This window comes from Uranotaenia lowii, chromosome 2, assembly GCF_029784155.1.
Source record: "Uranotaenia lowii strain MFRU-FL chromosome 2, ASM2978415v1, whole genome shotgun sequence".
In the NCBI taxonomy this organism is placed as follows: domain Eukaryota; kingdom Metazoa; phylum Arthropoda; class Insecta; order Diptera; family Culicidae; genus Uranotaenia; species Uranotaenia lowii.
Window position 1 is genome coordinate 133,010,286 of NC_073692.1, and position 15,531 is coordinate 133,025,816.

At 34.9% G+C, this 15,531-nt stretch overlaps 1 protein-coding gene across 3 annotated transcripts in view; it reads right to left on the reverse strand.

Moving 5' to 3' along the window:
* Positions 1-15,531, reverse strand: part of LOC129744227 (phosphatidylcholine:ceramide cholinephosphotransferase 1-like) — an 81,103-nt gene that overhangs the window by 10,497 nt on the left and 55,075 nt on the right. The window contains exon 1 of one of the 3 annotated variants that reach the window (XM_055736640.1): positions 4,644-4,827. The exons of the other annotated variants lie outside the window; for them this stretch is intronic. Within the exon in view, the coding sequence (XP_055592615.1) occupies positions 4,644-4,721 (78 nt within the window). The 5' untranslated portion in view covers positions 4,722-4,827. Of the gene's footprint in view, positions 1-4,643; positions 4,828-15,531 lie in introns of those variants that run through there. 3 annotated transcript variants of the gene reach the window in all.

Below are 15,531 nucleotides of genomic sequence, written 5' to 3' on the forward strand. Positions count from 1 at the left end.
AAAATGATTACATAACTGGGTTCAAGAATAGAGAGAAAGCTCAAGCTCTCGTGTATCAAAATATCCAATTTTCCCATACAAACCTTCTTAACCTTCCAAAGCTGTTCGCTAAATATCCGTTCCGGGGAAATTTGAGTTGAAGTTTGATTTCGTTCTCCTGGCTGTTAATGTTAACCGATTTTGCTGATATTATATTCATTGTGTAGGTTATTTATTCTAGTTACTCAACATTTCAAAATTAAGTCGTTATGTATTACCAGGTTATCATAAACTGGTTCAGAAAGTAAAAAGTCTGAAAAATCAATTTTATTTTTAAATACTTATAACTTTTGACAGCTTTTCAAGTGTTTCATTGATGTTAAAAATCGTCAAGAATCCATCTATCCGACAATGTATAGATATGTTGGGGTCCAATGAAAGTTTTGACCGCTATCTCAGATCTTCCGGTACAAAAAAATCTTACTTTAAAAAAAAAAACGACATCCAATTTTGGCTTTGCTTAGCTGTATTTCATATCCCTTAAACCGATTTTCAAAACTAAAATTTTAATTTTTTGTCGTTAATTTGATCATTATTTTCATAGAACATACTTGGTCTGTCAAAATTCCCAGTTCTTCATTAGTTTGGAATGATGATATAGATGTTTGAAATGTGCGCTTCGAAACATATTGACCCGAACAACTTTGAAGGGTTGAAATTGAGATTTACTCTTGAAATCGTTAATTTCAAATGATGTAAAAACATAGATAAGTTTTGAACCAAAACTAAACTTTCCAGATCACGGGAATTAAGAAGGAACCTAAGAAAAAGACCCAAATTTTTGCAGTCTAATGCCATGCGATAGATAGTTTCCTTGTTGCTGGGAGCTTATGGATACTTTAAAAAAGCGTTTTTGCATAAACAGAATTGGAAAAATGATCATTTCATCTTTTGATTGGAATTTTTTAAGTCCCGCTTGATATTATTTTTAACTTCATATGGTTACTTATTTTGCCCTTATTTCATTTAAAAGTAGAAATTTTTCTCTACTTTTTTTCCTCATCTTCTAGGCCTGTAAATTAGAAATGAAAAATAAAGTATGTTAAGTCTATAAAGGGTGATACGGTCAAAATTTGGTCAATATCAACTTGACGTATTTCTTTCAATTTTGCATTTAAAAAACCTGAACACCCCTCATTTTGAAGGTGTGTGTGTGTGTGTAGAATGTTGCTCCTATTTTGATTTTGGAATTCACACTCTAAGCCGCAACAACCCAAAACCAAGTTGAAATGCCGCAAAATCGGATGAAACTGGCTCCCGACGAAAATGTGTTCGAGGGGGTTTTCCCAAACTTGAGAATCGAGCTCTTTCTCACACCCCAAAATCGAGAATGCCATTTGGAGAGGAAAACGATATATTTTTGCTGGGCAAATATACAAAAGGGAGAAAGAAGAAGAGATTATGTTTATTTTGAGAATTTTTATTCAATTTCTTATTTTAATCGCCTCTATAGAAATGTGGAAATAAACTTTCGCTTCATCTTTTGCTGCTAAATATCTTCCAAAGTGCTTTTTCTCATTCTTCACTTTGCATGCAGCTTCCGGATCAGAAATTAATATCTGCACGGAACTGCTGATGTTAGGTGCCATAGAATTTTCGGCTCCGAAAGAATCTTCCTCATACAACCCGAATGATTCTATTCTTGAGCTGTTCTAGCTTTTGGGCGTTCGCTGGTCACTCGTCGCTCAATGTAAAAACACTTATGCCCGGGGGAACAACACCATCCTTGCTGGTCAATGGATCAGCAAACGGATATCCTTGAGACTCACCAGCTGTTAGGTTTCTCCGAAAGACCGTCTGCTCCGCGTTGTTTTCCGTGTTGTGCAATATTCTTCCCAGATTTGGTCAAACTAGCATCATAATACTGAAAAAAATATTAAATTTATATAAACTAACTTTGATTACACGGGATAAAATTTTCCTACCTGATTTTCTGGCAAACAACACCATATACATATGTAACAAATTATCAAGAAACGAACATTTCGTTTTTTGGGGCATCAAGTTCAAGCTATGAACTTTATTTTGGACACCCCAAAATTAAGAACGTCAGACGAACTTTGTTTTGATGCCTTGCCGTTCTTAATTTTGGGTTGTTTTGTTTCTGAGTGCACTCTTCAGTTGTCAAAATGCCGTTCAAGGAAGAAGAGCAGTGTATCAAAATTTTGCTCGTGCATCGCGAAAATCCGAGCTACTCGCACGCAAAACTGGCAAAATGATGCCGTTCGACTGCCACCGTATGCTGAAAGATGCAATCTAATAAGTCTTGAGACCCTGCGACGCAGACGAATATACATCCAAAGAATGTTTGTTTTCGATTTGTTGATGAACAATATTGACTGTCCTCTACTGCTACAAAGCATCCACATTCATGCTCCAGCGAGACGTCTTCGTCAACAGAACTTTTTGTGGATTCCATCTAGTCGCACAGTTTTTGCCCAAAATAACCCTATGCATAATTGTTGTCGTGTTTTTAATGAAGTGTCTAACGTTTTTAATTTTAATCAATCCAAAGAAGTGTTTAGAAATAATATTCGTAGTCTTAGAACATAACTCATGTTTAGTTTAAGATATGTCTGTATGGTTTCTATCAAAGACATTAAATAAATAATAATAAAATCGCTAAAAGTTGCCAAATGAACCGTTACAAATGTAATAAAAGTGTTTGGGGAACGTTTGTCGACAGCCAGAAAGTCTGGATCGGGGAGAAATCGAAAACCGGAAGCCGCTGAGACGACAAAGAGAGTTGCCGGTAGTTTCAAGCGAAACCCTAACCTCTCTCTCCGAGATGCCGCAAATAAGCTGGGTGTATCGTCTACAACCGTGCATCGAGCCAAAAAACGAGCCGGACTATCGAATTACAAGAAGGTAGTGACTCCAAATCGTGATGTTAAACAAAACACGACGCCCAAAGCGCAATCCCGGAGGCTGTACACGACGATGCTGACGAAGTTTAACTGCGTGGCAATGGACGACGAAACCTACGTCAAAGCCGATTACAGGCAGCTTCCGGGACAGGAGTTTTATACGGCAAAAAGAAGGGGAAAGGTAGCAGATATTTTCAAGCACATGAAACTGTCAAAGTTCGCAAAGAAATATCTGGTTTGGCAAGCCAACTGTACCTGTGGCTTGAAAAGCAGCATTTTCATAGCTTCCGGGACTGTCAACCAAGAAATTTACGTGAAAGAGTGTTTGAATAATCGTCTGCTGCCTTTCCTGAAGAAACAAAAAAAGTCCATGAAGTGGTACGCCGCCAACAACGTGCAGATGGTTCCCAAGGACAAGAACCCTCCCAACACGCCAGAGCTCCGCCCAATTGAGAAATACTGGGCTATTGTCAAGCGGAACCTAAAGAAGACCAAAAAACTGCTAAGGACGAGCAGCAGTTCAAGGCAAACTGGCTTTCTGTGGCGAAGAAGGTGTACAAAATCTGATGGCAGGGGTTAAGCGCCCGGTAATTCGGATTTGGAAAAGCGGAAGCCTAACTGAATATTTTTCCTGAATTTTATACTAATTAAACTTGAAAAAGAAATTTTATTTGATTTTTTAAATAAACGATTTCACCGATTTACACGCGTTTTCCCTTGACCAAAATTTGATTGTATCACCCTTTAACTGCAGACAATTGGGAAAACGTTGTTGGTGGAGGGCGACAGGCTAAAAGATTAATTAAACCACATATCAAGATATTAGAAAAATATCTTAGTTTATCTAAGAAAAAACTTGAAATGATTGCAACAGGGTTCGTAACAGGTCACTGCGAATGTAGATATTGATATCACAAGAAAAACAAATGGCAGAATCAACTCATAAAGAGTGTCGTTTCTGCAATATGGATAAGGAATCGTAGGAGCATATTCTTTGCAAATGCTCTTTTCTTATATCGAAACGAATCGGCTGTTGTTTTTCTAGATTTCTCAGAAGTTTTTTTGATTGGTCTTAAGATGAACATTGAGAAAATGTTCAATCTCAGGACACTATCTAAATAAATAGAATTGATCTTCCTTGACTTAGCATATAAACAGTTACAAAAGATTAAGATTAACTAGCTAATCGCAGTGATAGGTAGGTACATTCCCAACAAAAAAAATAGCCAAAGCTTATGCTGTTACTGAATTTCCAAACATTGTTTAAAAACATACCTACTAAATTCAGGTAATTGATTGCTATCTTCAAAAGTTCATATCTTTAACAATTTCCCAATTTTTTGAGGGATTTTAACTCCACAGCAGGCATTCGTCCATACCCAATTTCCCTACCTTATATTGCAATGGATATTAAAATTTGAAACTACCTTTAGTTGCTTGCAAGAAAATATGTCCAACCAATGTAAACTGGTCATTTTAAGGAATAACCCAACAAAAACAAACATAAAATTCACTAAACACAAACACATCCTTGTTATGGTCATCGTGACCAGTAGGCAACACTTTAAGTCATCGCTTAAAATATCCCCGGTCTAATTGTAGAACAATCAATCACTATTCTCTTCACAGCTAAGTAGGTAGATAATAATAATAATAATAATATTTATTAAAGACCTTTTAACCTTGAGAGGTCATTCGGGTCTGAAAGTAGGTAGATAGATATCAGAAAATACTAGCCTTGCATCGCACAAAATTCGCCAATCGGTAGGGTATATCGGCACCTTTGGGCCAATCGTACCGTAAAGTAAGCTTCATGGTTGGTTATTCAATACATCACAGAACCGAGTGACAGCGACGACGACGATGATTCGCGGAGCAAACGCGAAAGAAAACCAACTCCGCGGGAAATCTTTCCGATACTGTGATTTTTTCCGCGGGGGACAATACCTAGGGGAACATATACCTATAGCTAGTCGTAGGACTACGGTAACAGCGTTTAATGCCCTAGCGATAAAGGAGGTGTGAAAACTACGTCCATCAAACAACGTCAAGGGGAATGAGGGGTATTTTGGTTAAAACCAACTTCTCAGTTGGTTGGTAAATTTTATAGTGTGGTATATAAGCTTTGATTGCCAAACCACAAAATTTTGGTCTACATTGGAACATCCAAAATTTAAAAAAAAATACCTTAACTAAGTGACCAGGGCATAATGAGCACTCCTAGTTAACAGCTTTGCTTGTGACAATAGTGCTATACATTTTACTCTATTACCTTATATAGAGGGAAAATAAACATGAATAAAAGAAAACATCAACAAGCTACAACGGCAATCAGCCGGCTCGAATCAGTGTCAATAAACATGATAACCCTTTCCCTCAGACAACGAACCATTCTCCATAGTTGATAACGCAGTTCCCCGCGAACTGTTATTAAAAAGTAATAATAGAGCATTCTAACAGACGCGTGCAGAGAAGGATTATGTAACAGAAAATAAAAAAATCAAACACTTATCGGCTCCATCAATAAACAATTAACACCGCAGTAAGGTTTGCCCCCTATTCTCCTATACGGGTAATCCCAGAAGAAATTTGAGTTTTTTTTGGAGCGTACTTACTTACCGAGCACCGAAATGCAACGCTATCTCTAATCAAAATTTGTGTAACATTGTCACAGTTTGAGTGAGATAAAGCTTTGATAAAACCATATCAACCAAACAGGTTTGGTTTCTTTTTTTTTTTCTCTCTAAGTTTGCTTGTCCCACATTGTAAATAAAAAGAAAAAAATAAAGAAATATTGTTATTTTATCAATCAGTGTGTGATGCTATTATTGTGAACATGTTTATCTTCAATAAGTATACTTCAAAGTTAAAAACGTTATCAGCAATTACATTCACGGTCTACGCAACGGATTATCAAGTTAAGACCGAATTGATTCGTGCTACTGATAAGCGAATAATTTGCAAAAAAAAGAATAATAGGCTACCGAATGCAAGCGTCATCCGAAATGAATCATCACATTGATTCCCACCTTATCTTCTCAATGCGGTGACTCATTTGTTGGAACAATCCCGTAAAGGACATCTAAAGCCTTTTGGCCTCTCAAACTTGTGGTTGTCATATTGATATTTTTCCTAATCAATATATTATCAATTTGTTCACATAATTTATAAAGCTCTACTGAACGTATTTCTGAGTTCAGGTACAACTCTACTGAATACAAACCGTAGTAAATATTCATTAATCGACACCCTTTTTTATCTACAAATTTGTTTTCCAAGTTTTACATACACCTCAACTCACGCACGCACCTAAACGTACTATTGGTGTTTTGACGTTCGACTTATCTCTCGGTCCGTCTTATCAAACGAAAACAAGTAAAACAATTTAAATCTGGCCTCCATGGCTTTGTGTGACCTACAAACTTTGTACTTGGGAAGGTTTTCCAACCTAGAAAGATCTGATTATTTTGAAGAAAACTTTTATTGACGTGTTTATTTTTATTATAACGGATTATTACGACATATATTTATCGTGTAATGTTAATTTCTTTGAGTTTTATTAGTTAAATCTTATCGGAAGAAATTTAGACTGGAACAAATATCAATTTCTTCTTTTGAATCGCGGATTTTCTATGTATTCCACGTACAAATTGTGTTAAAAATGGGTGTAATCGTTGAAGAAAAGTGTTTTCTACAAATGCCTATGATTTTTTTTAAACTCAAATTGTTATAGTTGCTTCAAAAACTTGATTTTTGAAAACCATATTCAAAGCCACAGAACAAAACTGTGTTGCAAATACGCGCCTAGCAGCCGAACACACCCGAAAGTAGCCGAAGATCGAAAACACACCAATACTTACAGACACTTTGACTGAAAAGAAAATCAAAATGGACTAATCAAAATAAAAAAAAATAAAAGTAAATTTTTGGGCTGAATTGACGTTTAAAATATGGTTTTAGACTTTTTGTTCATTTTCAATGAAAATTGGCCTTTTTGAAAAATTAATGCTATTTTCAGCCTACTACGATTGGCGCGTTGTAGGCGGCAACGCTATTCAAACCGTATGGAGCACATCTCTCAGATTTCCCTTTTTTTGACAGATTTAAGCTTTTTTCTTCAGATTTGAGCTTTCATCTCCTATGCTCTTAAAGCAAAAAAAGCTTAAATCTGAGGAAAAAAAGCTTAAAAACGAGATTCATCAAGACTTGTTTAAAAGATGTTGGTCACACGATACATAGACAAATCGTGTAACGTTGCCTGGGGACACTTACGGCACATTTTGAAAATTTTGCGATACAAAAACATTTTCAAGATCTGTGGCCTTCTAGTTTTTTTACAACACGTGTTGTATTTTCGCATGCTGTGATGCAAAAATAGCAATATTTCTATCACATACGGCTGAAATAGAAACAATGTTGTAAAAAAATTAAACACCCCAAGATCTTGAAAACATTTTAGCATGGTAAAATTTTCAAAATGTCAAAATTTTACCACTTTTTCCCAACACCAGTGAACTGACTCTTAGCGAGTTAAGTATGATTGTTTAGTTTAGATCCTCCTCTATCGATGTGTCAGAAAATATTGTCTTATTCGTATTTCTCCGCTTGGTGCCACCTTATTAAAAGAGTTTTAAAATTTAGATCGAAATAAAGAAAAACCTAAATTGTGAAATTATCACGACACAGGGGCATTTTTAGGAAAAATTCATACTTGCCATGACCAAGCGCAGCATTTAAAACAAATTGGTTATATTTTGCAGGCTTAAAATGTTTCAGATTCTTCAAAACAAGGGTGGCGCGTATTAGCCACATGGGGCGTTATATGAACTTTTCCCCTACATTTCAAACATGGGGACATTTTTTCACTGGGAGTAAAACATAACACAAATTGAACACCATAGCAACTTATACTTTTGCACGCATAAAAATTGAAGCAGGCTCAAAATGCTTGGCAGATAATGAAATATCTATATATTTTTTTACGTGTCATTAGAGCACGAGGAGTAATTTTTGAATGCTAGCGCCATCACTTCCAGTGTATTAATCACTTACTAAGCAGTTAAGACACGAACCTTTGGTTGATGGAAATGTGGTGCAGAGTTATATCAGTTTATCAGTGGATAAATTATAGACGACTTTACATTCCGTTGAGTAAAGTTTTCATAATTCCAAATGATATGGGATTAGGGAAGAATGACACTCCGTGTTAAACATTCATAAAAAATAATCCAAATGATTATGAAATAAAAACACTTTATTTTTGTTCATTCTTTTTGAAATGGCTCATACCTTGAGGCTTTAAGGAGGTAAATTCATTTTGTGTGTTTACAATTTTTTGCTCAAGTAAAGATTATCACTTTTTGAAGAGAACAAGAAATAGATAGGGAAACAAGAAAATAAAAAGAATTACAGAAAATGTCTCAAAATCAATTTTCTTCGTCCATTTTCAAAATCTTTTTTTTTTCAATTTTCTATCTGTATTTTAATGTTACTTTAAAATTAATAATGGATTGGGTTTAGTTGTTAAAGTTCATAAATACCTATGTTACATAAAATTTAAAAATTTTCTTTTCGGAAAGGTTTCCCAAAAAATTTAGACCATGTAAGGTCCGATGAAAGTACAAAACGTGATATAATCATTGAACGATGTCAATTGAATAGCATCAAAGAAAACTTGAAATGTGTAATAATACTAAAATTGATCCTAGGCCTAGTGCAAGATCTCATGCCAAATTTGGACCAGATCGGATCACGGGAAGGGGTCGCTCGACAAGCCTGAAGTTTGTATGGGATTTTTAAACACTTTGTTCGGGAGAAACATGAAAATCCTAGGATCAATTTTAGCCTGCAGCGCATAACATTTTACAGGTTTTGAACTTCTCATACAAATTCAGGGCAGCTGTTAAAAAACCAAAAGTTTATATATTTTTGAATAGAATTTCATCGCTTATCAAGTTGGGGCTTTTCCAAATCTTAAATAAATGTCCAAATCTTAAATAAAATTGACTTCTATTTTAACAAATTGTATTTGAAAATGTACCTTTTTCTTTAGTTATCATTAAAAAATATGTGAAATAGTCCGAAAAGTTTTTGAAATTGTAAAACAATACATATACACATTTTCTCTTATAGCTCACATTAATCTGTGAACCATCTATTTTAAGTTTGTATATATCATTTTTTGAAAATACCAAATCGGAGAAAATATTACAAGTGGAAATAATTTCCACCCGTCTGTTTACATTTTCATGCAGGCAAACGATCTGTCAAAAATTAGCTTCGTAATCGACAATTCAATAGGATTAGAATCCCATATAAAAATCTTTCTTGATTCACTTGAATGTACACTCAGGCAAATTCTTGTTGTAATTATAAAAGTCCTAGAAACATTTCTCTTATCCAATAGCCCTCCCATGCAAAGTTTGCTACTACATAATTGACGTTTCATTTTTGTGTTCTTAGCAACATCAACTGCCAAGGTCCTAAAATAGTCGTTCCTAAAATTTCAACCAGCTATAACATTCCAATCACTGCACAGTGGTCAAAAATGTGAAAACCGTTATCGTTGCTTATAACTTTTTTGTTTCACATTTTATCTTCTAGGTGTCTAAGTGTCTAGAGAAGTTTTTCTGTAGAATGACTGTTGTCCAAGCAAAATTGTCCCATGTGAAAAAATGTGCAAACGTGGAAAAACGATTGAAATTTCAACTATAATTCCAACTATTATCTCTATCTAAAAATTCACCGATAGTTTTTTCGTAGTAAACAGTTCAAGTTTATCATTTTACAACGTATTCTACCAAAAAAAATGCATTTCCTACAACAAACGGAAAATTAGAATCAAATATGCTCCGTATGACACTTTTGCGTAGAATCAGAACGCATACCGATGCTAGTTCTACAAAAAACTCTCACACGGCTACACTTTTTCGATCATTTTAAAAGTGGCTATTTGTCCCAAACAAATCAAGTTGAACCGTTATTCGAGAAATACGTTCCTCTTTTTTTATAAAAACGTATAGTTGTATCGTTTCCTGTAAGTAGTGTCTACCGAAAAATGTTGGTGAAAATTTCTCTTAATAAATCACTCAAAGCTCCTCGCTTCTCCTCCACATTCTATTTTAGTGTTCTTTTTGGTGAATAACATTATATCCAACAGTTTGAACTCATCTTTGGAGAGTTTTTTGATAAAATTTGCATTTTTCATAGAATTTTCCCTAGTGTGACATTCTTGCGTAGAAATATCAACATAGAGACAACCACCTTGATGAAAATTTCGTCTAAGTTCAGAACAAAGCATACAGGTTTATGTTTTTATTCGAAAGTTAACACCCAAAGAGCCGTTTCTTGCAAAAAAGTGAAAATGACCCAATAGTCACATGGGACATTTTTTCTTAGAACGGTAGATGAGCTCTATAAGAATTTAAGTTAAAGTGTAAAATATGAAAATGTCCTTTAAAAATCAGTTTTGTATCATATATATTTTTTTCTGGTAATTTTGAATTTTCCAAATTATTCTACAAAGTTGTTTCAATAAACAAATTACATATTTTTGTTGACAATTGTAAGCATATGAAATGTGAGCTTTTAAAGTTGTATTGAGAAAATGCATAAAAATAGTGCTTTTTCAGTATCAATGTTACAAGCAATCGGCAACATTCGGCACCTCGCACTATATGCAAATTGATCATCAAGGTTTTGTCTGTTCAATAATTATATGTATTTGGTTTATTTAAACAACTTTGTAGAATATTTGAAGATTTTAAAATTACCAGTAAAAAATTATGATGAAAAAAACTGATTTTTAAAGGTTAATTTCATATTTTACATTTTAACTCAAAAGATGAATGTTTTAGAGCTCGACGTTCAAGACAAGGTTTTACAAATTTGCATTTCAAATAAGTTTGTCGGAGAGAGCATTTATCTCACATATTAGAAGGATTAATAATAAAAATTATAACATTTTCTTCTAGAGCTCATTCTATAACTTCTTCACAGACACCTAAAAGATAAAATGTAAAACAAAAAAGTTATATGCAACGATCACGTTTTCCACGTTTTTGACCACTGTGCAATGATCCGAATTCCACAAACTTTGTCTTGTCGAATTACTTAAAATGTCTAGTTTTAATTTGGAGAAGCTTATTTTTCTTCAAAATCAAAGTGTTTTGAGTATGAAAATTTAGAAATAACTTTTTCTTGAAAAGTTACATCGACTTCGCTCATTCCTTACTTAATTGACGTAACTCTCAAATTCACTGATAAGAAATACTAAACGCAGATTCTTTTATCGTTTTTAAAATGAAACAAACAATTGTTTTTTTTTTCAATAAAAAAAATTATGTTATACATCACATCCAATTCGCTACTGCTTGCTTACGTGATGTCGAGTTGAGTACCGAACAACAGCTGGGGAAACAACCAGATAGACACGAGACGGCCCCTACTCTCAACTTATCTTGTGTAGCTCTGTCTGTAGGTAGGTACCGATAGATAACAGTTCGCGGCAAATATGCGGAAGGTTAACCCTAAAGACCATCATCGTACTTTTTCCCCAACCCATCATCCCTTCTTTCTTCAAGGAATTGTAGAGACAGCAGAGAATTACATTGTAGACATGTTTCTATGAGAAAAGTGTCTACGCTTTCGAACTGTGGTGAGATTTCAAACAGAGTACGACTATGATGTGAATTTGCATGGTACTCAAACGTTTTTAAATTTTAACACATAAGACCAATTGGAAAAGAACGCCAGAAATACACAGGTATATAGGCACTTGGTACGATGTTCACTTTTCACTTCTTTCGAGACTCTACGTTAAGACGACTGACTGAGAGGTGTGGCTCTAATGAATTTTGTTTTGTGCTGTTGTCTGAAAGATATGGTCAATTTAAAGTTTATTTCTAGAAGAAAAACGTTAAAGCTGGTGGTGGTTATCAGCTGGTTGCTGGTGGTATGATTTAGGTACGTTGAGCACTAAGTGTACCCATTACTGTAACATGAACATCGATGACAATTACCGCCATTTCTCCATGTCTCGTGCTGCGTAACCTAGATTATGTAAACAATAACGACAAATTATTATCTAGAAGGGTATCAATTCGATACTATATACTATATCGTGCTGATGACCCAAAACAAACCTCCGTATTTGTTGAATTGTCTGTCAACGTAGAATTTTGTCAAGGAAGAGTCCTAATCGCGAGGAAAACTTTTTAGATTTTGATGGTAATTATCTTAAACCTATTAAACCATTCAATGGAAATGCGTCAAAAGTTTAAAAACAAGTATTGATGCGCATTTGTTGTTGACGCTCATCGCGGAAGCCGCATTTTGAACGTTACTTAGCGTGTCTGTATCCATGAGCTTGACTCATTACTTAGGTACACACATAAGTATATCCAACGTCGGATCACAATAAATTTTTCGATTCGCTTACTTTCCCGTGTTGGGTCGAGTTTCTCGATATTATAGGTAAACAACAAGGCTTCTGGGCCATAACTTGGTGGGAAAATATTTGTTCATTTTATATCTCGACATATAAGTAGATACACTTCATCGGTAGAACGAAAGAGAGAGAGGGGCTCTAAACTCTAAGTATTGATGCAAAACATCTGCCAATGATTTTGCTTCCAATGAAAAAGCTACGTCAAACCAAGCATAAGTCAATCAGATGTGTTTGTTTCCCGATAAAAAAAATAGCCTGTGGGTGATTACCAAGACGTTTGATACGGTTCTGGCTGTACTTAGGTAGAAGGTTCAATAAATGGACATGTTTTGCTATTAAAATACGATTATTCTTGCTAAGTCGCACGCGACAGGCGTTCTTGAACACCTGAATAAATGTGTTGGGCTAAATATAAACCACTATGCAGCTACCAGAAATCTGTCTGAAAAGTTGTTTAAATGTTTCTGTTTTTTTCTTTATTGTTTGTTCCATAAAATCAATACATATAAAAATCAGAACTTCTTTAAGGGTTGACAATAGAATAGAACCCATATTTTTTCTTTAATTATTTCCCATACACAAACCATGCATTTCTCGTCACTCGACAAACTTATTCACATGATTGTTTATTTTTCCTCCCGTTCTGTGTTGACTAACAGCATAAATCCGATCTCTGCGAACGAAAAATAGACTGTTGTGTCCCGATTGCCAAAACTGACGAATGAAAGGAACAGCGTGGTCTGGCCTACCTTAAGCATACACACTTCAGAAACCACGTGTATAAATAAACCTGAGACTGATCCAGATCGATAACCGCCCAAGCACGAGTTGCGGCCCGAGAGGGTTTAGTAAGAAGTTGCGGTTTGTCATCAGATTTTTGTCTCCGCTTTAACCTAAATTAAAGGGGACCGAAATCGTTCTAAAAATATTTCTTGACCTGATGTTTTGTTTCTAATGTTGGAGCAATTAGTTTCGCTGACGTTATGAGCAAGCAACCTCAAATCTGTTCTAATCTAAAAACGCGTTTCCGCTGTTCGAAATGAGCACTGGAATCAGCAAAAAATTATCATCAACAGGGGGTCAAACAGACATGTGTTTGGTACAGTCTGGCATTATGAAACCTAAGCAAAAATGTTCGTGTGTTTTTTCTAATTCATTATGCAAAGGAATTCAACAATTTTGTGATGACTTCAGTTCTAAATACCATGCAAAACGCATTACTAAACTGAGTCGAGTTGGGGTCATTTTCGGTTTTTTTAAACCCTAGGTTTGTTCAATCAATAAATCTTGTAAAAGGTATTAAGCAGTCTATTCCAAAAATCGTGAAAAACATAAAATCTTACGAGGTAAAACCGGGAAAAACCGTTAATTTGAAATGGAAACTCGCTGGCCACTCTTATTCTACTACAACGGATCTCAATTTTCGATGTTCTACATAATAACGTGGAACGACGCAGTTTTAAAATCATACTTTTTTCGTAAAGTAAAGCAGGAAGGAGGAAACACAAGAAACAGAACACTGCGAGGCATGCTACATTGGATGCACTACGAGGAAACTGAAACAACGGATTTCACAACACAGGACTCAAACAAACGAACTCAAGCGATTATGGAACATCGGATACACGAAACAGGATTACGCAATTCAACAACTTCGCCAACAAACAGCTTTACTGGAACATGAAATAGCTATGGATCATCTGTTCGACATCGATAAAGCGGATATCATCGACAGATGTGACAACGAAAACAAATTGTTGATTCTGGAGTGTTGCCACATTAAAACAACAACACATGCAATAAACCTAAAAAAAAGACACCGAAAACATACATACATCATACGCAAACATTTTTAAAACCATCCAACACATACGAAAAATAAACCAAAAACATAAAACCACCAACACAGAAACACAAATCCAACAACACTCAGAAAACAATAGCACAGACTAGTTATAACAGATCAAAGCAAAACAAAAAGTGGAAGGTAGTGACTGTGGAAAATCGATGCTGCGGAAATATAATCCAGAAAATAGGAGGAAGTACGGATTTTACACAGTAAGTCGAACAGCACTACAAAAACACTAGATTCACAAATTAATCACAAAATATTGTAACAGACACAAATGACAGCTTTATCCGATCAGCCGAATCAAACCTGACAAGAAATACGACACATTTTAGGTAAGAATCGGTTAATTCTGTGAAGACTTTTTGAAATTTTTTTTACACACAATAAATTTTACAGTCCCTAATGACGATCCTATATGGATTGAAACGTTGGAACGTTAAATAAATAGTCGTTTTTGCTATTTGAACTGACTGAAAGCCGAAAAAATCACATTAAATTCAAGTAACAGTCGTTAAAAAACATGGTAAAGTAAAGCTGAAAATGATTTATTCAAATTTTTACACAGACAAGACATGAGTTTGAAACTTGGAAACCCGGAAAATATAATCCTTAATATTTTTTGAATTTGTGTACCTACTATTGAAAATTTCAAAAGTAATGATACGATAGAAAAGTTGAAAATTCGAGGCCGCATATCCAGCTTTTTTAATCAATTTTAAATGATATGTTAAACCATTGAAAAACAAAAGCGAAATCGAGGTAACTTTTCAGAAGAAAAAAAGTTTCCTCTACATTTAAACCACCTTTTGCGACTAGGATCTATATATGACCCGAACTGTACTTTTTCAAAACGATATCTCAGGTACGGTCAAAGCTAGATACATGAAATTTTCTGACTTTTCCTAAAGTGAGGAGCTTTAAAATTTTTTAATCCTTCTTATTTAATTTTTGGCATTTCGGTGAGTTATGATAACTCGCCGAAATGCCAAAAATTAAATAAGGATATATCCCAGCGGCGATTGAAATAAGATAAAAGTTTTCTGAATAGGGTAACCAGAGTCACCCAGAAAAAAGGACAATTAGCCGTTAGGGTCATACACCCGTAGAAGGGGTTGCAAAAATCCAATGCCAATTTAGCAAATCTCTGTGCCAAAATGCGCTGATAAGTGTACTATGCCGAAAATGAAAGCACTACCCAAGTAACCATAAGCACTAAAAACTATCACCTATGCAGCTCTAACGTCAGCTATAGAGCTTTATTCTGTGCATCATATAAGCCCTGTGAGCCAGGTTTGGCGAAATTAGTTGTTGCTTTAGTGCAGAAA